The 25,364-nt window shown below is 35.4% G+C and overlaps 1 protein-coding gene across 1 annotated transcript in view; it reads right to left on the reverse strand.

Annotated features, from left to right (window-relative positions):
* Positions 1–2,000: 2,000 nt before the first annotated feature.
* Positions 2,001–25,364, reverse strand: part of LOC123670127 (tyrosine-protein kinase Btk29A) — a 38,484-nt gene continuing 15,120 nt past the window's right edge. Inside the window, exons 6-17 of the mRNA XM_045603632.1 lie at positions 17,884–17,979; positions 14,223–14,281; positions 14,038–14,102; positions 13,897–13,962; positions 11,223–11,351; positions 10,751–10,944; positions 9,378–9,549; positions 8,944–9,109; positions 3,404–3,499; positions 3,181–3,322; positions 2,867–3,000; positions 2,001–2,102 (exon numbers count right to left, since the gene is read on the reverse strand). Coding sequence (XP_045459588.1) covers positions 2,001–2,102; positions 2,867–3,000; positions 3,181–3,322; positions 3,404–3,499; positions 8,944–9,109; positions 9,378–9,549; positions 10,751–10,944; positions 11,223–11,351; positions 13,897–13,962; positions 14,038–14,102; positions 14,223–14,281; positions 17,884–17,979 — 1,421 coding nt within the window. The remainder of the gene's footprint in view (positions 2,103–2,866; positions 3,001–3,180; positions 3,323–3,403; positions 3,500–8,943; positions 9,110–9,377; positions 9,550–10,750; positions 10,945–11,222; positions 11,352–13,896; positions 13,963–14,037; positions 14,103–14,222; positions 14,282–17,883; positions 17,980–25,364) is intronic.

The following is a 25,364-nucleotide window of genomic DNA, read 5'->3' on the forward strand; positions in this document are numbered from 1 at the left end:
CTTTATTTAAAATTACTAAACTTACATTAAATGTTATGAAAGTTAAAAAATATGCGTTTTCAATAAGTTAATGGTGCAATACTTTACCTCCTTGTTTTCCTTTTATATTTTATTAACAATGAATCATTTACTGCTTTTAAAATACATAATATATATATATTAAATAATATATGTATTACTCTTACAACAAATATTTGTAAAGGCATACATCCGTATGGCCTTTACAAATATTTGTATAGGCCATATAAATGTTTGTCGTAGTCTGGGCGTTTGTCTACTACTGCAATTTATTAAGCAATTTAATATTTGTAACAAATTTCTTAATGTCATAAATCGGCATATAAAATATTATAGCTAATAAGCCTAATAGCTTCTCTCTAAATAAAACACAAAATTCTACAGAAATAGCTAATTACCTGAAAACAGCTATTGTGACATCTAAATTTGTAGTGTTTTGTAATAATCTAACAACTGTCATTATTTTATATAAAGATTAAGCTGCTGTTGCCACACGCTTTATATGGCTAAAAGGTTAGGTTGTTGGCGGAATGTTTTTAAACAATCACAGACAATAAACTATGGCTTTTTTTCATTATTGTAATCACTCACTTAAAACAGTCAAAAGAACTTTTAATGCCTACTCTGTTTATACTTAAATTAATTATAAAATTGAGTGTAAAAAAACAAAGTAAAAGTAAAATATAAGCTAATGTTAGAACAATATTTTTTACAGCATACATAACATATAATGTAATGAATCTAACAGAAGAAATTTAGAATGTCTTTTATATGAATTAGGTGACATGGTTTCGAGGTACATTGGTAAAAAGTATGGTAAAATTATGATAATTAATAAATAAAATTCGAATTACACATTCGACTTTGAATAGTCGGTATATTCACAGTAATGATTTTTCATAGTAATGTAACAAGATTAAAATGCATTGGTGTGAATATTCTACCACCTTTAGTTACTGACCCATATTTGTATTGTCCATTAAAAAAATGTGATTTAAATTGAAATTCCACATTTTACTACTAACTAATAGATATTTGTCGCTGATCGACTATGTAAACCGAATTTTATCAGTGGAATGGAACTCGTGCAAAAAGTAAATAAAACCAATCAAAGGTCGACACTCATAAAATTACATCCGTAGTAATTTTTAAAATCGAAAAAATTCCAAAAAAAAAAAACGATTCATAAATTTAGTTTCTGATGTAGTTTTAAAGGACCACCTTTTGCGTAATTTATGCATGTATCTCACGAATGTAAGAAAGATCCGCCTAAATTGTTTACCATCTCTAATAATAATGGTCAATTAGCTTTTTTATTATTTTTGAGGTCTGATATATAAGGTAGTAAGGACATATGTTAAATTATATGTATCATACGCAAACCCGCATTGGAGCAGCATGGTGGATTAAACTCTGAAAGATGCCTATGTCCAGCAGTGGGATATTACAGGTTGAAGCGTATATGTATTTGTCTCTTCACTAATATCGGACCTTTCTTTAAGGCTTTTTGAGCCTAATATATAGTACGGACAAACGATGATAAAACTAATATTAATTAATTAAAACCGAATTAATTTAATCACGATTATTAAAAACTGTTGGAAATATTAAATCTTTATTTATCTCCATACATCTAGTCCTATCCTTGTCCTACATGGGGAAAGAGGCATGCAGTGCAATATTATAGGCTGGCAGGCATTCATTTAGTCTAAAACAATATTTTATACGAAAAAAAAATCTTCACGAATGGTACAGAAAATCACGAACATACCTACACGCATACGTACGTACATACAGATGAATAAAAGAAGACGATTTTCCTCAGCGAGTTGTATTAATTTTTACACGAGTACCGGGGAACGAGAGAGAGGTGTGGTGTCTCACACGGGCGCGGCGGCGTGCACGCGGCGCGCGCGCGGCAGCGTGGCGGCGGGCGCGGGCGCGGCGGCGCGCGGGCGCAGCAGCAGCAGCAGCAGGCGCAGTCAGTCGGCCAGCACGCTCTGCGCCACGCCGGCCAGCTCCTCCTTGAGCAGGCGGAACGACGGCCGCTCCTCGGGCGCGTGGCGCCAGCACGCCTTCATCACCTGCGGCACGAACGTTTTTTTTTTTACACAATACACACACGGTCGTCAGTTCCTAAAGTAAGCAACTTAATGCTTGTGTTTATAGCTACATATATTTCTTTTTTTTTTCGATAAAAATACTTATAAATAATACATATATAGAAATGCTGCTGGTAGAATATGCTGGCTATTAATTTGACAACCTATAGGTATACCATATTCTGGCAAAATAAATTATTATTAATATTATTATTAGTGTTGCAGATTTCTATAAGCTACAGTAATCGCTTAGGATCATGTGAACCGTACGCTTGTTTGCCATTCTCGTTGTATAAAAATAAAAACCAAATAACACCAACTCGGACATTTCACACCTCCAGTACATTATAGTCTGGTTTTGTGCTCGAGCGTGCAATGTCAAAATGAAGTTTCACTAGGATTTTCCGTTTCAGGGATCCAGATACACACAATAGACAAGCACAAACAACCAGAGAACGACAAAAATCTGTATAGCCAAACGAACCCGCAATCGCTAGCGATACAGTCATAAGCTATTACTTGTGTCCGTCGCGCTAACGCATCGTCACAACTGTAAAAACAATGTAAACTGACAAACTGACAATCTTAAAGTGAACTGTGCGGAAATTTTGCCAATTTCACACATTAATTTTTATCAATTTTATGAATAAAAAAAATTTAAGACAATTTGAACAATCCTCAAAGTAAAACTAGATTAAAACTTTATTGTATAATATGAGTTAAGCCTTACAATATATTGTACTTACATTATAAATTTCGTTTAAACAACCCTTAGGTTTCTCGAGCACCTGTCCTCTTTGGACCATATCCACTACTTCAGAGTTCTTCATTCGACCGTATGGTACTTTGCCACAAGTAAATACCTCCCACATTAAAACTCCTGTAATAGTTACAATTCACTTATTACGATTTGATACTTTATATAAGAGTTTTAGATTGTCTCATTATAGAAATAAAAAGTTCTCTTTACAATATTCTGCGATATGTATAAGATGATGTGTGTACTAAAGTTTTAATAAAATAAATAAATGATAAAATTTATCAATACGACAGAACGTACCAAAGGCCCAGACGTCGGATTTGGAAGAAAATCGCGTGTAATTTAGAACTTCAGGTGGTGCCCATTTTATAGGAAATTTTGTACCACCAGAACTCGTGTACTGGTCATCTAAGACGTATCGCGCTAGGCCGAAATCTGCGACCTAAAAATATTACCTTAATAAAATATATAAACTATTAAACACATTATAACATTTACAGGTTAGAACATAAAAGTTGCTTGCCTTCACAACGTTTTCGTCTCCTACTAAGCAATTTCTCGCAGCTAAATCCCGATGAATGTAATTATGTCTTTCTAAGTATGCCATGCCTTTGCAAACCTAAAAAAGATAATGTTAAAAAAAGTTAAAAATTAATTAATATAACAATTACGTAGCAGTAGGAGTATGGGACTAAACCTTTGTCCTACATGTACAAAATAAGATTTATATAGTACATAAATTTATTTAATTTAATGACTGTTACTTATTTTATTTATCTTTTGCTTTTTTTTAATACAAGTTTTCAGATTTTGTACACATACAAACGTCTGCTCTACGTCCTAAGATTGGCTGGTTGAGAATACTTTTTGCATTAAATTCGCGTTTGAGTAACTCTTAACCTTTTGACCGTGACGCCAAGGCATAAAATAAACAAAAATACCTACGAAAAAAATAGTGTTGCCAAGACCCGTTATCGAGTACCACACAGTGACTTGTTTTTGTTGGTTTTTATGCAATAAATGCAGTGGCGTAGCGTAGTGGGGGCGGGGGGGGGCGGTCCGCCCCGGGCGGCACTTTTTAGGGGGCGGCAAAATTGAACAACACTTAAATAATAAAAACAATTAGTAAATACTAGCGGCCCGGTACGTGCTTCGCTACGTATAAAGTGAAATAATAATAAAAAAATTACATCAAATTCATTTATTAATAAAAAAAAAAAAAAAAAAAAAAATAATTGCTAGCTATTTTAAAACTTAATCAAAAACATTTGGATAAACAGTATTTTTTGTTTTTCCATTTTGAGAAGCAATAGTTGAAGGCTTTTTCGTAGTCCACAAATGCCATACACAGCGGCTGATTATATTCTTCTGTCTTTTGTATAATCTACCGAACAGTATGGATGTGGTCTACAGTGCTGTAGTCATTTCGAAACCTCGCTGCTCCGTTAGTTGGAATTCGTCGAGTCTTCTGGCGAGACGATTCGTAACAAAACTCGAAAACAGCTTATAGATATGGCTCAGAAGTGAGATCGATGTGTAATTCTTTGACAGAGACTTGTCGCCTCTCTTAAAGAACAGCACCAAACACACTACTGGACCACCTCCGGCGTGGTACCTCGGTGGGTGCCGGCGTGAAAGAGTCTCGCCAAGACTTTTAGGGCAGGTCGCCCTGCGGGTTTAAGTAGCTCAGTCGTAACTACGTCATCCCTATTCTGCTCAATCAGAGTAGCAATCTCTCTCGTATTTGAGCAGTGGAGGTCTCGGCGTACAAGTTTTCGTATCTTCTTGGAAAGAGCCCTCTGTTCTGGCGAAGCTGCTTGAGCAGTGAGCAGCTCGCGCCTCCGCCACATTAGATCTAAGGCTTCGGAAGAGAGTTGGACTGCTTTGTTGACTTCGTCGGCGGAAAGTGCCTACGACCTAGTGTACACACCGTCTTCACCACGTTGTTGGTCATCTCTTCCACGTTGTCAGTAGTTTCCAGCGAATCGAATCGGTTTTGGAGTTCCCATTGAAACTGCTCGGAGCCACATAGTAATTGGGGCAGCGTACGTCGGAGAGTAGATTTCACTAAGCGGGCCCGCTCTTTTTGGAGGTATATATTTAAAGTGCTCCGCAATAGCCGGTGGTTACTGCCAGTGTTAAATCAATTAACCAAGGAGACATCTCTGAATATATGCCTTTTATCCGCTATGATGAATCTATCTCGTTCCTCGTCATAGTGTTGGGGCATTGCCATGTACACCGCCTTTGGGGCTTCTTCTCAAAAAATTGAATTCATCAAGAAGAGCCCCTCTGACTCGTAGTAGTTGACGAGCATCTGCCTCCTGCGATTCCTGCGCCCCTACCCGTGTGGTCCGATCCTCGATTCGTCGCGGTCTTGTATTCCCACTTTAGCGTTGAAGTCTCCCATAACAACGTTGTAGAAGGCCGAAGTAGTCCCATGCATGGCCCTAGTAATATCGTCATACAAGGCTTCGACTTCATTGTCAGATCGTGCTGAGGTCGGCGCATAGAGCTGTATCACTTCTAGGGAGTACCTGTCAGTGAGTTTAAGTACAAGGTACGCTACCCAGGTCGACACATTGCTGACTTCCACAACGTTGTTAGTCACTAACAACGTTGTGGAAGTAGTTTTGAGTGGCAGCCTCCCGTATCTCGGTGATCCTCAGCACCCTCCGCCCCACCGTTAGCGCGGCGCTGCTGTAGCCGGGAATAGTGAGGCTGCCGAGAACTGAGGGCCTAAAATTCTACCGCGAACTCATAGGGGTTTTTGCCCATAGTCACTACGCTGGGCAGGCGGGTTGGTAACCGCAGGGCTAGCTTTGTCGCACCGAAGACGCTGCTGCTCGTCTTCGGTTGTGTATTTAAAAAGCTAGCTGTAGGATGGCTATATCGCCATCGCTCGGCTTCACTAGTTACACGGTGGTATTGGAACTTTGCTATTTCATATTATTAACTAGCTGACCCGGCAAACGTTGTTTTGCCAATAAACTATCTACTATAATATAAGTGTGCGGGGATTTACTTATAAACGAAAGCGTTGTAGACAATGAAGGTATGCTTTATTTAGTGCACAGAAAAATTAAAATAATACGTATAACAGTCACTACTACGATCGATACACAAATAAAACCAAAAAAAAAAAAATGGCCGAAAACAGTATAGTGAGTAAGACTGGAGACCGGCTTTATTCTCATCCCTACTCCGTGATGTTTGCTGGATGAGAGGTGACATCGTAATGTAGACATCTAGCGGGGATAAATGATCGATTGATAGTTATCGACCAGCGAAGGCAGGAGATCAAATTGAATTGAGAAAAAAATCACAATTAAAGGAAATTATTAAAAACAATAAAAATTGCGATGGAAAAATAGGGCTTGATCGTAGAAAGGTTGAAAATTAAGAGTAATATAATTTTTTTTATTCTAAGTCATGACAAAATAAAAATAAAAATCTTGCCAAAAAAATTAAAGTTTATAATTAACAAATAAAATATAGGGGTTCATCGTAGAAGGTTGAAAATTTAGGGTTGTATGTATTTTTTAATGTTGTATTATAAAAAAATAAAAAATAAATAATTTATCTAAAAATAAAATAAATAAATAAATAGGGATGGACTATAGGGGGATGAAAAAAGATGTTGTTCGATTCTCAGACCTACCCAATATGCACACAAAATTTCATGAGAATCGGTCTAGCCGTTTCGAAGGAGTTTAACTACAAACACCGCGACACGAGAATTTTATATATTAGATTAATTTATTTATTTTACATGAAATAGTATGTCTAAATAATGATCACTAATCTAATAAAATCTAATAAGTACTATTAATTATTTTGTATTGTTATTTAATTGATTGAAATTTTGATTTGGGCAAATTTACAACTCACAACTTAAGAACTAAATGTTTACAGATATTTTTGGTATAAATCATGTCCGCGTGGAATTGTGCCAAGAATGCTGGCAGCATTTCCCCGTCGAATAGCTATGCCAATATGTATAATGTTTAATAAACTATTGTTATTTTTTTATTTGGGCAAATTGAGATAAGGATTGATGAATTTTGTATGGAATTAAATAAAGCTTTATCATTATTATTATTATTGAAACTTTTCTATCCCTTAGTCGCCTCTTACGACACCCGCGGGATGAAAGGGGGTGGCTAAATTCTATATGTCGTAGTCACTCAGTTCAGTAAGTTTTAGTATACTTTAAATTGAAATACCTAAATAAGGGGGCGGCAAAATTTTCTTCCGCCCCGGGCGGCCGACAACTACGCTACGCCACTGAATAAATGACTACTTATATAATCTAGGAAGGTTTATTTTTTCAATATTTTTCTTGTGTTATCTTGCACTCGTTATATTTACTTACAATAACATAAATAAAAAATAAACATCACAAAAATAATCGTAGTAAAGCACAACACTCTTTTCTATCGCCATGACGCCACTGTCACGACTGGGCGACTACGGCGCAGCTGTCCTACGGTTTTGAAACTTTCTTAGAGACGTGCTGTGCCGCACGCAAGAAAGCCGCACGCTATATATCGAGTTCGAATCGATATATATGAAAAGTAATTTCAGTCAGTCAGTTCAGCCTATTGCAGTCTACTGCTGGACATAGGCCCCCCCAAGTTCGCTCCAGACATCCCGGTTTTCCGCAATCCTCATCCAGCCTACACCGGCAATCTTACGTAGATCGTCTGTCCAACGGCCATTGGTCCTGCGACATAGATGACCAGCCCACTGCCACTTCAACTTGCTAATTCTGTGGGCTATGTCGGTTACTTTCGTTCTCTCGCGGATAGTCTCATTTTTAATCCTATCTTTGAGTGAAACCCCAAGCATAGCCCGTTCCATTGCACGTTGAGCGACTTTAAACTTGTGGACCAGTCCCTTTGTCAGTGTCCACGTCTCGGCTCCGTATGCTAACACAGGCAGGACGCATTGCTGGAAGACTTTTGTCTTCAAACATTGCGGAATCTTCGAAGAGAAGACTCGACGAAGCCTGTCTAACGCCGCCCAGCCCAACCGAATCCTCCTATCGACCTCCTTCTCGAAGTTGTTGCGTCCTAGTTGGATAGTATGGCCTAGGTAAATAAAATCCTGAACAACTTCGAGAAGGGTACCATCGACCGATACCGGTCTCGGTATGACTTGGTTGTTAAACATAACTTTCGTTTTGTCCAAGTTCATACAGAGACTGACACGAAAAAAAAAACTAAAAACTTTAACTTTGTATGCAACTTTATATATTCTTTATATATATTCTTTATTGCACTTTAAAAAAATCATAATTACAAGTCATTTTTTACAAAAGATGTTGGCAAGGGCGAACTTATCTCTGTAAGAGATCTCTACCAGTCTACCCATGGTGGTGAGAGAAGATGTTATCGCGGGACTCATTTGTGATGTAGTGAAAAAAAAACTGAACCATATACATCTTTTGCTATATATACATTCAGAATTAGCGATATAAAATACATATCTACTTAAATACATACGTAGTTACATGCCAATATACATGCATACATACCCACATACATACCTACATATACACATACATAAATACATACATACACACATACATACATACATACACATATACATACATAAATACATACATACACACATACAAACACATATACATACATACATATACATACATACATACATACATACATATATTGAGAGTACAACAATTATGAGAGGTTCATAGCCTCGGAGAGAAGATGTTTCCTTAGCCTGTCCTTGAAAGCATAAATTGAAGTGCTGTCTTGGAACACTCTCGGTAAATGATTCCAAAGTTTTGCAGCGCGTATTGTGAATGAATTGAGGAGGAAGTTGGTGTTATGTCTGGGGACTTCGAGCATCGATGTGACGCAAGACCTTCTAGATCGTGTTGGGGTAGGAGAAAGAAGGAAACGGGACCGAAGGTAGGAGGGAGCATTTTGGTCATGGAGTATGTTATAGAGATAACTTTAATTATTGTCAAGACGTAATGAAGAGAGGCGTTTGAAAATCGAATAATAAATTGACCACAGATAACAACAAGATTACCTGTATACACATATCGAGCAGGACAGCCGGCCCGAGCTGGTCGGGCGACGTGCGGCGCAGGTAGTTGAAGAGAGAGCCGTGCCGCATGTACTCCGTCACTATGTAGATGGGCCGGTGCTTCGAGCACACGCCGTACAACTGCACGAGGTTCTGGTGCTGGAGTTTACTGAAAATATAATTAAATTAATGTCAGTTACTAACTTCAAAAAAAAATCTACATTATCAAACAAACAATAAGTCACTGTAACAAAATGAACAATTAATTTAAAAATCACGCTATATTTTAACATTAGGTGTGTACATTACAAACTAAGTTAATGTACTCAATATTATCCAGCAACCCAAAGTTATTTACAATCATTAAATGAACCACTGTAGACGATACTTTCCTATTACGTACATAACAATAAGTGCAAGTGGGAGGCGATACTAACGTCATGACCTTGGCCTCGTCGATGAAGTCGTCCTCGGACATGGTGCCCTCCTTCATCATCTTGACGGCAGTGTCGGTGCGGCCGCGCCAGCGCCCGCGCCGCACCACACCGAACTGGCCGGCGCCCAGCTCCTCCAGCAGCACCAGCTCTCCGGGGTCGATCTCCCACTTGTCTGGGACAACCGAACCAAAAATCAGGGGCGGCTTTACCTATAGTGCAAGGGATACGATGCTTCCAGGCGCCGTCTTAGAGGTCCTTAGGGTTTTAGAGGTCGCCGAGAGCCGCACACGAAGGCGCATTGGTACGTTTTCGTTAACACAATAGGGCTCCGACAGATGGCGTTATTAGAAAACGTCGTCGTCTATGTGACATGGATTCATACCAGGGGCCATATATAAAAATCGATTCTTAAGGAGTAAGTAAACTCCAATAAACTCCAAAAACAATACACAACTACATACTGGCTTTCAACAGTACATTTAAATCGTCAATTTACACATTAGACTACTAATAATTAGTTCCACGTTATAATATATCTTGCAAATTACCGAGTCTACCCATAGTAAGTACTGCGACTATTATTATAAAAAAAAAATTGTCATAAAGAATTTTTATTTCTAATTTGTCATAAAGAATTTTTATTTCTAATTTGTCATAAAGAATTTTTAATTTATTTTTAGTCCAAACAATAATCTAATTGCAACATAATAATTATAACAAAACTTAAATAATCTTAAATACAATAAATGCTAAAAAGTCAATTGCGGTTCTTTTAAAATAGTATCATTAATAATACTAAATAGTGCCATTTGTATAAATATCAATAAGGAAATCTGTTGCGATAACAAATATTCCATATATGTATATTAATTAAATAATATATTGAAAAATAATCAAAATCCAAAAGTAAAAATTATTCTCCGTATTCTACTGAAATAAAAGGCAGAAAACTCTCATCTAAATTGTCGTATACACTAAGAGGTTGTAATGATATAAAAGACATATTGACATAAAAAATATTTAAATTTTTACACATAATTTTATAATTCCCTCTTATTGCCAAGCATCTGAACGAGTGATAAAAGTGGAGCAGTAGAGTATAAAAAAATATCCAAGACCAATAAAGTAAATGTTTTATGATAATGATTATAATACGTAACTCGAGCTTCACTCGTATTTGTGCGGCTTTTTTACATATTTTGTTATTATTATTTATTTTGACAATATTAATATACAAGTAATAATAAATTCAAGTATCATTTCAAAAATCTAGTTATATTATAGACTAAAAAGCATTGTAGGGTCATACCTCCTCAATATCCTTTAGTGACACTTCTCAGTCAGACAGCTAATACTTGTAAGAAAAATCATACCATGTGAAAGTCCAGCGGTGGGGGGCGCCGGTCTATCGCAAGGAGTCGCCTTCAGCCTTGAACATAATCCACCGCTGTTGTGCTTGTGGTAATTTATTAATTCAGGAATACTCGAACAGCAATGCTTGTCGGACAGATAGAATTCGCCGCGAGCGTTTTGTTTTATGTGATAGTGTTTAGTCTGTGGGTGGTTTCTGAAAAAACAATAATAATGTTTAAAATTCGAATGTCTTTAAACAGAGATATAAACTAAAACGAGCTATAAATTAAATTTAGATGACCAATTTGATAATAGAGATTATAGATACACTAAGATGTTACTATTCGTCTTATTATAATAAAAAAGCGTGGTAAAAAGTAATATGTTCAAATAATTCTGAAACGCTCCAAAAAAATAAAATGAACAAAGAATGTTGACCTAAAAATTATTAATTTCAAACTCATAACTGATTCCGTTACAAAGAATACTCACACTTTGGTATATAAAGAGAGCGTGTACATTCCCTTAGTCGACGAGTTCCGTACGACGAAACAGCCCTCTTTGTCCTCTTGTTTGAGTAATGATTCCGCTCTCTGTCGAGACATCTCGCCTACGTACCATCTACAATCACAAGTAAGTCAGTCGGTCAGTTCGCTTATATACTGTAACACTTAATTAAAATTGTAGTTAGTATTTTTTACAAAGGGAATTGTATGTCATTACCAATACTATTTATGCCTTTGTAAACACTGAAACTACTGAATATATTTTAAAATTCTTCACTTTAAAATCTTAAAAAAAAATAGAATAGTAGATTATTGACCAAGGGGATAAAGCAGTGTCTTCTGTCGCGGGTGACGATTTAAATCGCGAGCGTAACGAAGGACTCGCGGTTTACTCCCGAGCGTAGCGAGGGATTTAAGTTCACCCAAGATCACCGAGGAAAATACGCTACTTTTCGTACCATTTGCGAAAAAATTAACACAATAATAATATGAGATAAGCATTTATTAAAAACAATTACAATTAAAAGTAAAAGTTAACATTCGAAACATTGGTCCAATTATTGATAGAGAGAGTTAGATTTTTGTTTGGTACATTTACTGTTGATGAGTTGATTTGAGTATTTCTCTGTTCTTGCGTCTGAGGCATTTGCACTGATGGAATCCGACAATTCACTGTCACTGTCGCTTTGATTTAACATCGTAACGTATTTTTAGAACATTAACTCACTTATAAAAATAAATTAAAATAAACTTAACGTTTATGTATTTGAAGAAAACAAAAACGCGGCAAATTCCTAGACTATTTTTTTTGTCGGAAAAGCAAAGGCATCATTAACTCACTTATAAAAATAAATTAAAATAAACTTAACGTTTATGTATTTGAAGAAAACAAAAACGCGGCAAATTCCTAGACTATTTTTTTTTGTCGGAAAAGCAAAGGCATCATGCTCATACGGTCTCGTCGGTTTTCGTAATTTTATTTAATAATCATAACTGCATAATAAATGCGTATTCCTTTTTCAAAAAGATGTATAATGCTTTATATACAAACTCAATGGTGTAAACATAGATTTAGTTCAGCATAAATTGGTAAGTATTCCAAATTTAAATTACATTCTCCCCCTAGAGAATGAATGAAATTCAGTACAATTTTCTTTCCCTGATTTTAACAGATTAAAAATGACTATTATTATGTTCGCTTTTTGTGGCATAGAATGTCACTTTTTTGAGCAAGTGGTACGAAAAATAATTTTCGTAGTTGAAATATAGTTATGTGATGAGGCGCCGCGTTGGCGCAACGGTCACAGCTATGGATTGTACCTGTAGCGCTGGCGGTTGCGGGTTCGATCCCCGCACATGACAAACATTTGTATTGGCCATACAGATGTTTGCCGTGGTCTGAGTGTTTATGCAGTCCTTGTGGGTCTGCCCACCGTGCCTCGAAGAGTACGTTAAGCCGTCGGTCCCGGTTGTTATCATGTACACCTGATAACGATCGTTACTCATAGTAGGGAATATATCCGCCAACCCGCATTGGAGCAGCGTGGTGGATTAAGCTCTGATCCTTCTCCTACATGGGGAAAGAGGCCTATGCCCAGTAGTGGGATGTTACAGGCTGAAGCGTAAACTCTGATCCTTCTCCTATATGGGGCCTATGCCCAGTAGTAGGATATTACAGCCTGAAGCGCGTGATGAGGTTAACAAATTATAAATATGTATTGCCAATACAATTATGTTAAATAAGACAAATTTTACTGCACATAATAATAAAAATAGTCATTTTTGTTAGTAATTTCAATGTTTAAAACAGAAAGTATCTAGACGGAAGCTATTATAATTTGTATGTTAGCCTGTATAATACGTATTTACACTTTTATAGACAAAAAAAACAAGCTCGACCTTAATACCATTAAATTGCTAAAGTTAAATTAATAATTGTGATTATTAATTTAAAGTTACCAATAATAACGAGAACTACGAGATTTAGTGTAAATATGATATTAAGCTTTATTTGCACATACAAGTAATACACCGGTGTAATATAACAACGTGTCAAGGTCCCTTAATTCGACCGAACAGTGACCTTCGGAAACCACAATAACTTTTTTTTTGTATACTTTAGCATAAGTATATTTTTGACTTTCGATAAATTGTAGGTACAATAAGCGGATTTATTAAATGATAATAAATTAGACTTATTGTCAAAGCTCTCAAAAGTACAGTGAAAAACACAAGTTGTTTTTAGTCCCACGAATAAGTGCAACGAATTCGACAAGATCGTTAAAAATGTATAATTTGTTTTTTATAAGAAAATTTTAATTAAGTTTATATTAAAATATCTATATAAAGACACTAAATAACAAAATTATTGTTTATCATTACACAGTATAAAACAGTCGCTTTCCGCTGTCTGTACGCTTAGATCTTTAAAACTACGCAACGGATTTTCATGCGGTTTTCTTTAATAAATAGAGTGGTTCCAGAAGGTTTATATGGTTTATACATGCATAATATGGTAGAGGAACACTGATAGTCTTGCAACCGTGCGAAGCCGGGACGGGTCGCTAATTCGGGTCGAAAATTTAGGTACGCAATATATCTACGCTATAGTATATACATTACAACCAAAAATTTTATTATAATAAAAACAACAAACTTACTCATATTTTTGTAATCCTATCGTCTCCTTTTCCTTAACATAATTACTTGGAATGTATCCAACACATCTGCAAAACCAAAATATACATTTATAGTATAATATATACAAATACAAACAAGTAAAATCATTTGTATTAACTAACCCATTTTCATCTTTAACTTTCCACCAATGTTCCTGTGAATCATCAATGACTTCATATTCTGCTCCCTGAAAAAAATTAAAGTTAATTACGAAGATTTTTTAAATATGTAAATATCAGACTTTATATATGTATGACTGTATACATATAAAATATACAAAAATGAGTTGAATATAAAGTTACGTTACCTTTTCCAATGAAAGGTCGCCGCTCTCGATAGCTTTAAAAGGGTATAAGGCAACCACGACTTTGGTTCTTTGTTTTTCCTAAAAATATATGTAAATTTGATTAATAAAATAAAGCATTTCGTCGGTGATACTGTAATACCGCGTAACGAACACTTGGTAAACAAAATAAAAAATGAGATTTCGTAAATAGAGGGTCTTTATAGCAGTTGGCGACCCATGAGATCAGAAATCAGAGTGCTTCGTCTAACAAAAATACTTCAAACGAAAGAATCAAAACCGCGGGAGCAACGGTCAGCCAAAAGCACGTATCTACGTATCATGTCATAGGAAGGGTGGCCGTTTTGTTCGTTGCTCGTGAATACTAAGGATTTTTTGAAGAAATATAGGACTGGAATGCAACTTAATGTTACTAATTGAATTGGTATTATGTTAGTTACTTACTAAAAATGCTAATAAAATTTAAACCATTATAATTTTATCATTTAATTTCAGTTCATTGTGTAAGAGAAAGGAGGAAAGAGTGAAACGGAATCGTTGAGTATGAATAGAATGTACACTAATCCCAGTGCTGCCAACATTTCTCTGAATTAACCTCCGCACTTGATTCACTGTTATACCAAACGCTTCATAAGAAACTTTAGTCGTTCAGTATTTTAATAAAAATAAAAGTTGGTCCTAAACATATACAACAAATTCCCAATGTCTCTCTGTTGGACATAATAAGCGTACAAAACCTATGGAATTTAGCAATTATAATTGGTTTCCGGACTACGATTTGAAGGAAGATACAGTAAAATAAAACGAATGGCTAATCTCGAAACTTACAATAGAATCAAACAAGAAGGATACGATACTAGGAAAAACGTATAACGAGCTTAAGAAATTCCATAATAAATGTTCTCAAATGGTAGCAAAGCCTACAAAGCTATCGGTTCTACATGTAACTATGTGCTCCTAGCTAAAAAAATAGCCATAATAAATGTTTAGACGTTTTTGGATCATGACATGGACACAGAATAAAATCTTAATCAAAAAATCTAATCAAACAATTATAACGCAGATTTTTTTTTTAATTTTCAATTAAATTCTGTAAAAAATATCCGTTTCTTTCCCAAATTAATGTCCGTTAAACAACACTCAACTTTCTTGTCCAAACGATACACAGAATGGTAATAGAATCAAAGTCGCAATTGTACAATTTTAAGTCAAACATGCATCGTGAGCTTTTATTTCACGTTTTAGAGGAGGGTAGAGGAAAATAACAAACATTTGTATTGGCCATACAGGTGTTTACCGTGGTCTGGGTGTTTGTGCAGTCCTTGTGGGTCTCACCACCGTGCCTCGGAGAGCACATTAAGCCGTCGGTCCCGGTTGTTATCATGTACACCTGATAGCGATCGTTACTCATAGTAGGGAATATATCCGCTAACCCGCATTGGAGCAGCGTGGTGGATTAAGCTCTGATCCTTCTCCTACATGGGGAAAGAGGCCTATGCCCAGTAGTGGGATATTACAGGCTGAAGCGTAAGAGGAAAATAAAGTATGAGAGCTTTTATTTCACATTGTAGAGGAGGGTAGAGGAAAATACTTTTGTTTCAACTTTAAGAAGATGCATGTTAAATTATCAACATCACACGTTACTATTTACAAGATTTTATTAGACTTAAATTTATTCAAGTTTTTCAATTTTGTGTCTACACTTATTATAAAACAACTGATTTATTTATTTAGTAAGAATCACCAACAGAATTACATGTTTAAAAAAAATTACAATCAGTTATATGCCAAGGTATTAAATTTAATATATAAAATTCTCGTGTCGCGGTGTTTGTAGTTAAAGTCCTCCAAAACGGCTTGACCGATTCTCATGAAATTTTGTGTGCATATCGGGTAGCTCTGAGAATCGAACAAAGTCTATTTTTCATACCCCGAAGTTATAAGGGGGCGGGGGGGAGGGTTAAGTGGGTTAATAATATATTATAAAATTTTGTGTGCATATCGGGTAGGTCTGAGAATCGTCCAACATCTATTTTTCATTCCCCTAAGTTATAAGGGGGGGGGGGGATTGAGAAGGTTAGTAAAATATATGGCAAAACAACGTTTGCGGGGTCAGCTAATATAAACATTTAATTCCTCTTAAAGGTAGTTACAGCACTTAGCATGCGCTTTAGACAATTAAGTCGTCTGCCTATTCAAAAGATTTTGAACATACAAGATTTAAACAAAAAAATACATTCAAAATAAAGAAGTAAATAGGTAACTATTACTATTATAAATTAATATAAATTAATATTAGTGCTACATAGCTTTTGATTTGAAGAATCAAATGACTTGAATAGTTTCTCCTTAAATACAGCTAGGTTATCTGCAAAGATGTTTAGTGACTCGTTTTTAACTGTAAATTCTCTGTAGAGCCTACTTAGTTTAGGGCTGTAGCAATAATAACCGAGGTTTGCTTCCTGGGTTTTATAAGCAAATAGTGAAATGGGATATCGTGGTATGCGAGTGGGAACGTTAATTAAAATTTTACTTAGGAGTTCTGAATTATCCACAGTTCCATTCACTAGTTTGTGTAAGAAAATCATATGATTAATGTTATAAACTAATAGCGGTAAGTGTTTCTGTTAGCTACATTGTGTTTTCAGAATGTTAACTGTAAAAAATATTCTTATACTCGTAAATGATGAAATTTAGTCTATAATCGTTTATTTGATACTTAAATCAATTACGCATAAGTTGCAAAAATGGTGAATGTCAATAAATTTTTGAAGATGCAGTACCGTGAAAGTAATTTTTTTGGCCCACGAATAAATAAAGGGTTTAACGACAAGTTATTATAAGAGAAGGGTAAAGTACGTAAATTTGTAGTCATATTATAGTTTAATCGAATTAAGATGTTCTACATCTAATTCGATTCTAAATATCATAAAGAAAATATTCAGTTTTTTCTCACTCCTATAACTTTGTCACTGTGAAGTTACGACCTTCTTGCTACTGTTGGTTACGCGACATTGCATTGACGATATTGAAGTAAAAGGTTTTTTTTTCGCTGAGTTCTTATAATGCTACAGAATAATTTACTTTATCGGGATATTGTAATTGCTATGCGATGCCGTCAAAGTGGAAACAAACTTTAAATCTGCAAAATATATTAAGTATTTTGTAGACTTCTTTAAGTTATTGTTAAGCTAACTAATACAATATATCAGATCATAAATTTCTAGACTTTAGTTAAATATTGTAAGAAATTCTGCTTGATTCGAAAAAAAACTACCCGTGAAGACGTGTTTGGCTTGTTCATTTCAAGCAGTATTCCTAGTGGTGACATAATTATGAGAAACCAATCTCTTAGATCTCAAAGGAAATAAAGTATATTTTAAAAATAAACACAAGCCAAATTGCTTTGATAACATCTTTAATATTTTTAAAATACACAGCGTTTTTTTTTTTTTTTTTTTTGTTTGAATTTATATAATTATATTAGTTGAATTTTGAATTTATTTTATCGTTATGTTAGTCTAATGACTTATTTTATTGCACCAATAAACACTTGTATTAGTTCATTTAAATAATAAACTTATTTAATTATTTTTAATCGTTGGTGGATATTTTATGTTTTTAATTTTTTTTTTATTGCTTACGGAATCATAAGTGAATATGCTATTTATTATAGGGGAGTTATTTACCTTAGGTTTTGCTGATGGTGTTCCCGGCGGCGCACCGCCTCCCCCAGGCATGGTGACAGCCGACGCGACCACTAAAACAACGAATTATTACTTTGTTACTATCGTTTAATTTTATTCAGATTTGCTAATTTTATTTAAAAAAATACATTCAATATTGTTTGTTATCTAAAAACCCGGAAACGACTGAACTGATTAAACCATTCTTACGCCATTAAACAACAATATCAGAAGTTTACAAAACAATACTCGTCGAGTCATCTTAGCGAAATAGTTGCAATAAATGTCAACTTATTGCAAACGTTCTGCTTATATACCCTGAAGAGCATCGATATACAATAAAAAAATATATTCAAAAAAGTGTAATCACATATTTAAAATTTTTACAACTATTGATTAATGTAGATTTATATTGAGGGTAGTCGCGTATAAATCTGATCTAATAGAGCTCTGTGATTAAACTTTCTAATAGATGGTATAAAACCGATGGCACTAGATGCAATATTAGTAAAAAGTAAACATTCAATGAACGGCGGTTATCTCTGGAGTAAAAAATAAAAGCTCAACTAACAGAACAGTTCGTGAATTCGTGTAACCGTTTTTTATCATATAAATTATTGCTCTTATAATTAGTAGTGACATCAAATTAATCAAAATATTATAAATTTGCTTATAAAGCGTTAATGTTAGCTGATTATTATATTATTAGTAAGAACTTAGCTAAACCAATTCTTTCTTGAACGAGTAAATTTAGGTTAATGGGAAATATACAACTGTGATATCAGAATCGATATTATAACCTACATATGCAACTTACTTACAATAACACCTTAATAAAATTAATTATTAAATCATCATTATTTATAAAATTACCGTCTTGGGTACGTTAGTGTCGTGTCAATGGCCATGTCATCTGAATTTTACAGTTAAGTGTTGGTTATTTATAGCCAATTTTCCCTTGTCTTTTCAACATTTTTTCTCTTTGTAGATTTTAAAGTAACATAGTTATGAGCTATACTGAGAGACGGAGACAAACTTTTTAGCATTCCATAGATTCACCGTGCGGCTGCCGGGTCCATCGTGTGGCAGAAGGAGAAACTCAGAACAGTTCCCAGGACTTGCGACCTAGGTGTAGGTTTAAGGAGGCCCCTTTTGAGATGTGCATCAACGCTCACCTTCACTGCTCGAGTTTCCCGCCCTGCCTAGCCAAATTTGGTAGGAACCTGTTAGTGCAGCCTTAGACACTCGTTCTAAAATAGAACTTACTGCAGTTCTCGACGGGCCAAGGTCTTTCAAAAGATTATAGAGAGATTTTGCTGGTATACCTCTCGCTCCTACTTCTACCGCGTATAAATTAACCATATAGCCATTTTTGTTAAGTTAGTTTATTTAATTTTATTGTGCGGTCTTTAGGAATGTTGGTTTCCCACAGTACAGTGAGCTCTACTAGTATTATATGTTTAATGTGTCTAGAAAAAAGGAATATCCGTCGTATAGGCGCTAAACTTGCTTCCTACCCCCCTGGTAGTAAACAATTCTGGTCTCTGTCGAAGGCAGTAGAGTCCAATTTCTGCCGCCCTACATTGCCTCCTCTGCAGAAGCCTGATGGTTCGCTAGCTCACTTGGCAGTGGAAAAGGCAAGCTTGTTTGCATCTCTCTTTGCAAGCAATTCGCGTCTTGACGCTAGCTCTACACAACCACCATCCTTGCCTCGATGTGACTCTTCTATGCAAGAGATCACGATCCACAATAAAGAGGTCCGTAGAGTCTTGCTGAATCTTGACGTGAATAAGACTAGTGGACCTGACGGTATACCTGCGCGCGTCCTAAAGGCCTGTGCACCTGAGCTGTCTCCTGTTCTCACGCGCCTGTACCGCTTCTCTCTTCAAACTAGAACGGTGCCAAAATCTTGGAAGCTGGCTAATGTGCAGCCAGTGCCCAAAAAGCCGAGTGAATCCCTGCAACTACCGACCAATCGCCATCACCTCCATGCTTTGCAAAGTCATGGAAAAGGTGCTTAACAGCAAGTTGCTGAACTACCTAGAAGACAATGAACTCCTCAGTGACCACCAATACGGCTTTCGTCAGAGGCGGTCTACTGGAGATCTTCTGGTGTATGTCACACACTGCTGGGGCGAAGCCATTGAGAAACATGGTGAGGCGCTCGCTGTGTCACTAGATATCTCGAAGGCCTTTGACAGGGTTCGGCACGCAAGTCTCCTTAGCAAACTTCCTGCTTACGGCATCCCTGCTGACTTTTGTAGCTGGATTTCAGACTTTTTGAGTGAACGGTCGATCAGAGCGGTCGTGGACGGCTGCTCCTCTGACCTGATGGATGTAAGCGCCGGCGTCCCTCAAGGTTCTGTTCTCTCTGCAACTCTTTTCCTGCTCCATATTAACGACATGCTACGACCAGGCATTGTTGGATACGCAGATGACAGTACGATTGTTGAGAGATATTTGTTCAGCGCAAGAGACAGCAGGGACGTAATACGTTCTCAGAGAGAGGCCATGGTAGAACGAACAAATTCAATACTGGGGCAAGTATCCCAATGGGGTGATTGCAACCTGGTCACGTTCAACGCCGCCAAAACGCAGGCTTGTTTGTTCTCCGCCAAACGGAGTCCTTTCAACTTGACTCCTACTTTCCGTGGTACACCTGTCCCTGTGTCCGATACCCTCGACCTCCTTGGCATAGAGTTGAATTCTAACCTCAACTTTGGCAATTACATTGAGTCCAAAGCGCAAACTGCGGCCAGAAAGCTTGGCATCTTAAATAAGGTCAAGCGATATTTCACGCCTGAACAGCTTCTTACGCTGTACAAAGCTCAAGTCCGATCGTGCATGGAATATTGTAGTCACTTGTGGGATGGCTCAGCTAAATATCAACTCGCCACACTGGACTCAGTGGAACGCAGAGCCAAGCGGCTAATCGGTAATGCCAGTTTGGTGAAATCTCTTCACACTCTGGCTCACCGAAGAAAAGTTGCCAGTCTAACGGTCTTTTACAGGTGTACTTTGGGGAGTGTGCCCTGGAGCTGCACGAGCTCATACCCCCATCTCCTTTCTTCCATCGGACTTTCAGACGTACCGCAGGCTTTCATCCCTACCTGATTGATATACCTTTCATACGTACAAAGCGCTTCGAATCATCTTTTTTAATGCGCACAGCCAAGGAATGGAATTCCCTGCCGGCGTCTGTATTTCCGAGTTCATACAACCCAAACATGTTTAAAGCGCGAGTGAACAGACTTCTTCTGGGCGAACTCGCTCCATCTTCGACCTCGTCTGTGCTCTAGAGCTAGACTGAGGTCAAGAGTAAGCCCATTACATAATAAAAAAAAAAAAAAAAAATCAGGTCTGGATGACGAAACACCAACATCCACTGGGATTAAATTTATAGTGCTTGTCATACGTATCCATTAAAATAGTCTACTTCTTAATTTTTTTCACGTATAATTTCGGCTATGGTATGCCTCCGTGTGATATGGCCCTAAACGGAAGGACACTAGTTTAATAACAGGTTGTATAGTGTGAGATAAAAATTATATTTTTAATTAACGTTTAAATATAACAAAAAGCAACCCAAAAATTGATTCAGTACAGTTTTTGATTGATATTTTATATCATCTGTAAATCGATGCCAAAAATCGCAAGAATACACGTGCGGTCGTGAGCTTAAAATTTGGACTAGTAGTGGTAGTTAAATTTTCAAATGACGAACTCGTTATAATAATTCTTTCTTTTTACAATACATTACCGTTTAATGATTATACAAAACAAAACTACTACAAAAGTTGTTTAAATTGCTTATGCCATCAAAGTTTAGAAGGGGTATAAGTAACGGAATCTATAATATAAAAATGAGTCGCTGAATGTGTTGCTAAGCACAAAACTCGAGAACGGTTGGACCGATTTCGCTAATTCTTTTTTTAAAATATTCCTTGAAGTACGAGGATGGTTCATACGGAGAGAAAAATTCTAAAAAAAAAATTTAAATTTCCTGAAAAAAAAGTCTAAAACAACACTTTTCTATACTCCATACAAAAGATTTGTGATAATACTTAAAAGTCAATTTGAACTTTAATACCATACGATAAAGTTTGTGTTAGGCGATACGAAGTTCGCCGGGTCAGCTAGTAAAACAATAAAAATAGGAGCCGAAGTACGGCTTTCTTGTTCCAACTTGATCTTCAACACGTGTTTTTAACTTGAAATTTTGCGCCCTGGTACAATTTTTTTTTAATAATTTAATACCGCTTTTGGGCCAAGTCGATTATACCAAAAAAGCGAACTAGTATTGGTTGAAAAATGTCAAATCTATATACAAGCATAATTATAATTTCATAATATTTCTATAGCGTTAGTAATAAAATCACTCAACACATTATTAAAGTTGTTAACGTGCCACATACCTACTTAGTTTAAATATTTTCGGTTTATTAAATTATACATAATTATATATTTTGCCTAAACTGTTAAATGGTTAAGAAGTTACATTGCTCAATTTTATGTTGCCTTTATCTATCAAAAAACGAGACACATTGAATCACTTCCTATCAAAAATATACAATTGAAATAAAATTACGTCATATTCACACCAAACACAATTGTAGTATATACAATACAATCAAAATAGAAATAAAAATACAAATTAAAGTAATATTTAAAAAAAAATGTATTGGCATATGATATTTTCAAAACTATTGCGGCTTTTGGTAGGTAATTACACAATCATAAAAGGATGTGTAGGTTACGAGGATATTTCGTAATTGCCTTAGCGTGACAGCATCTATTCTAAAAGCGAATTATCGTCAAAACAGAAATCATCTTAATATCATAAACATGTAATAATTTAATAAGGGTATAATTAATAAAATTGTGGAGAAGAGCATGTATTTAATATATGTACTTTGTTTTATACCTACATTATGGAACCAATATTTCGTTCTCAAAAGACGTCTAAAAAAAGATAGGTACAGAATTCAATTAAACGCGGCGATTCTCATCCAATTGAGATTCTAAAACAGGAATTTCATCTAAATTTGTCGCTTAAAATTTACTGAATAACACACATAGAGAATAATAATTATATGGCATACAAGGATAATAAAAATTTAACTTAAAATAGTAATATGAAATAATATTAAAATAGCGACATTGAAATAATTTTAAAATAACTATATTTTAATAATATTATAACTACATTAACCTGTGTAAAAATAACTTACATCAAAGAGAAAGTAACAAACTAATAACTTTTGCTGTGCGTGGGTACTGAATTAAAAACAACTTTCATTGAATTTAAATCCTATGTGTCATGATCAATATAACTTATTATTTACTAAAAAAAAAATAATAATAAGTAATATTAATTTATTGAGAATTAGATGTACACTAGACAGAATATTCATACTATTTTGCAACTTCGAAGTTACAAAAAACAGTTTCTATTCAACCTTTGCCGTTTATTTAAAATCCGTACGAAATTAAATTAGATTTCTTTGTTTATTTTATATAAAAATCTTGTGCAAAATTTACTGACCTACAAATTAGCAATTTAACAATAATAAAATATAAGATGTATGTAATGTAAAAAACGACGTTCCATACATACCACAAATTTGATTAACAATATGAAATAAGTTTATAATAATACTCTATACAACTTATCATTTACGTAGAGATACATTCAAATCGTCATATTATATCATGGACGTGATGTGACTATACATCGTGAGGCTCTACCGCAAACCAACGTTAACCGAGGATGTTCTAATCGAGTGTTAACGTAGATATCATCGGCACGTATAATTCGGTCACTATGTATCACATACACATAAAATCCGAATCACTGTGAGCATTACACAAACGCATTACATTACACCTGACCAAGACAAGAAAGTGAGTGCAGCGAGTGAACGCAACCGGTGGCTGCGAGGCCACAGAAAAAAGGTCAGTTCAAAAGTTTCGTACCCTCTAGAGCTGGAAGGAAGGACGACAACGAGAGACATGGTATTTTCGACTTCTTCTTGGCAACCATCGGTTCACTGTCAGACTTAGTCTGCAACATGGGAACAGAACAACACAACCGGACGTCCGCGCGCGACACCGCTTACAGACTGCCGCCTGCCGTGTCAATGTACCGTAGCGAAACTAAAGCGAGATACACAACACGGCCTTACGGTTACGAGTGATTCGCGGCGAACGCGGTTAACAGGACTGTTTTTTTTTTTTGCTAGCTTATTTGGAAAAACTTATTTTTTATTTTTCACAAAGTAACAATCATTAATTATTAAACATAAATAAATTAAAAAATTAATCAATCGTAAAAAAAACGTGTAAGTATAAAGCAAAAAACTGAAACTATTTATTTTTATTAAATAATGAAAACTGAGAATAAAATAAATAGATTAATTACATTCATAAAATACGTTTACAAGGATACATAATATAATTTAAGGACAAATGACGGTCGCAGCTAATGATATTTTCCTTTCAATTTTAAACTCGCTTTTAATTTATTTTAAAGAAAAATAAATAATTAATGTTTGAATAACTTTAAAGAACTAAATAATGTCATGGTATACATGGATTTATGCCTGCAAGACGAACGAGTGAGAGCAGAAAAGATGGTCGTACTCGGCCTACATTCACCATTTGCAACGTGAACGCAGGCCATGAGCTCTCTCGTTCACTCTTAAGGAAAACTCGATTCAAACGATAAGAACAGAATATTATCCAAATCATCAGATGCAGATTTATATTAAATTTAATTGCGTCCTTCAGACTTTAAACAACTTAATGGTAAGTATTACAATATTACAATAAATGTTTCTAAAATATTATAAACACCATTAAATTCACTTTCAAATAAGAAAGTGAAGGATTAAAAAAATTAGACTATGCCGTGCAGGTTTCGAGGCGAGTGCCTCTTACTCGTATTACTCACCGCGGATCACTTTTCATATGAATTATTGCACATCGTGTTCATTGTAAAACAAGCATGTATAATGAAAAAAAATTAAATTTATGTCGATAGAGCACTTTCAATACCGGTTGTACTGATCGGTCGTGTTAATTTCAAACGAGATGAAAATAGAAATAAAGGAGTAGTAAGAAAAAATAATGTGACTGAATAAAAGGAAAACCGTCGCCTCTTCGTGATAAACTCAAATATTAATACAGTTAACGGATTTTCATGTGCGTATCTCTAATAGAGAGTGAATCGCGAAGAAAATTTAAATGTATTACGTGTTAAAGTTTAAATTAATGTTAAGAAAAGGTCCGAATAAATTAGCCGCCTTGGAGCATCCATAATAAACTACCTATTACCTATATTATTATTATAAGTTCCCTCATAAAAAAAAATGTGGTGTCATGGGACACCAGGTAGGAACGGAGTTCCTTCGGATAGTATAGAAGCAACACAATTAAAAAAAAATTGTTAACAAATACC

The sequence above is a fragment of the Melitaea cinxia genome, chromosome 4 (genome assembly GCF_905220565.1).
Source record: "Melitaea cinxia chromosome 4, ilMelCinx1.1, whole genome shotgun sequence".
Lineage (NCBI taxonomy): Eukaryota > Metazoa > Arthropoda > Insecta > Lepidoptera > Nymphalidae > Melitaea > Melitaea cinxia.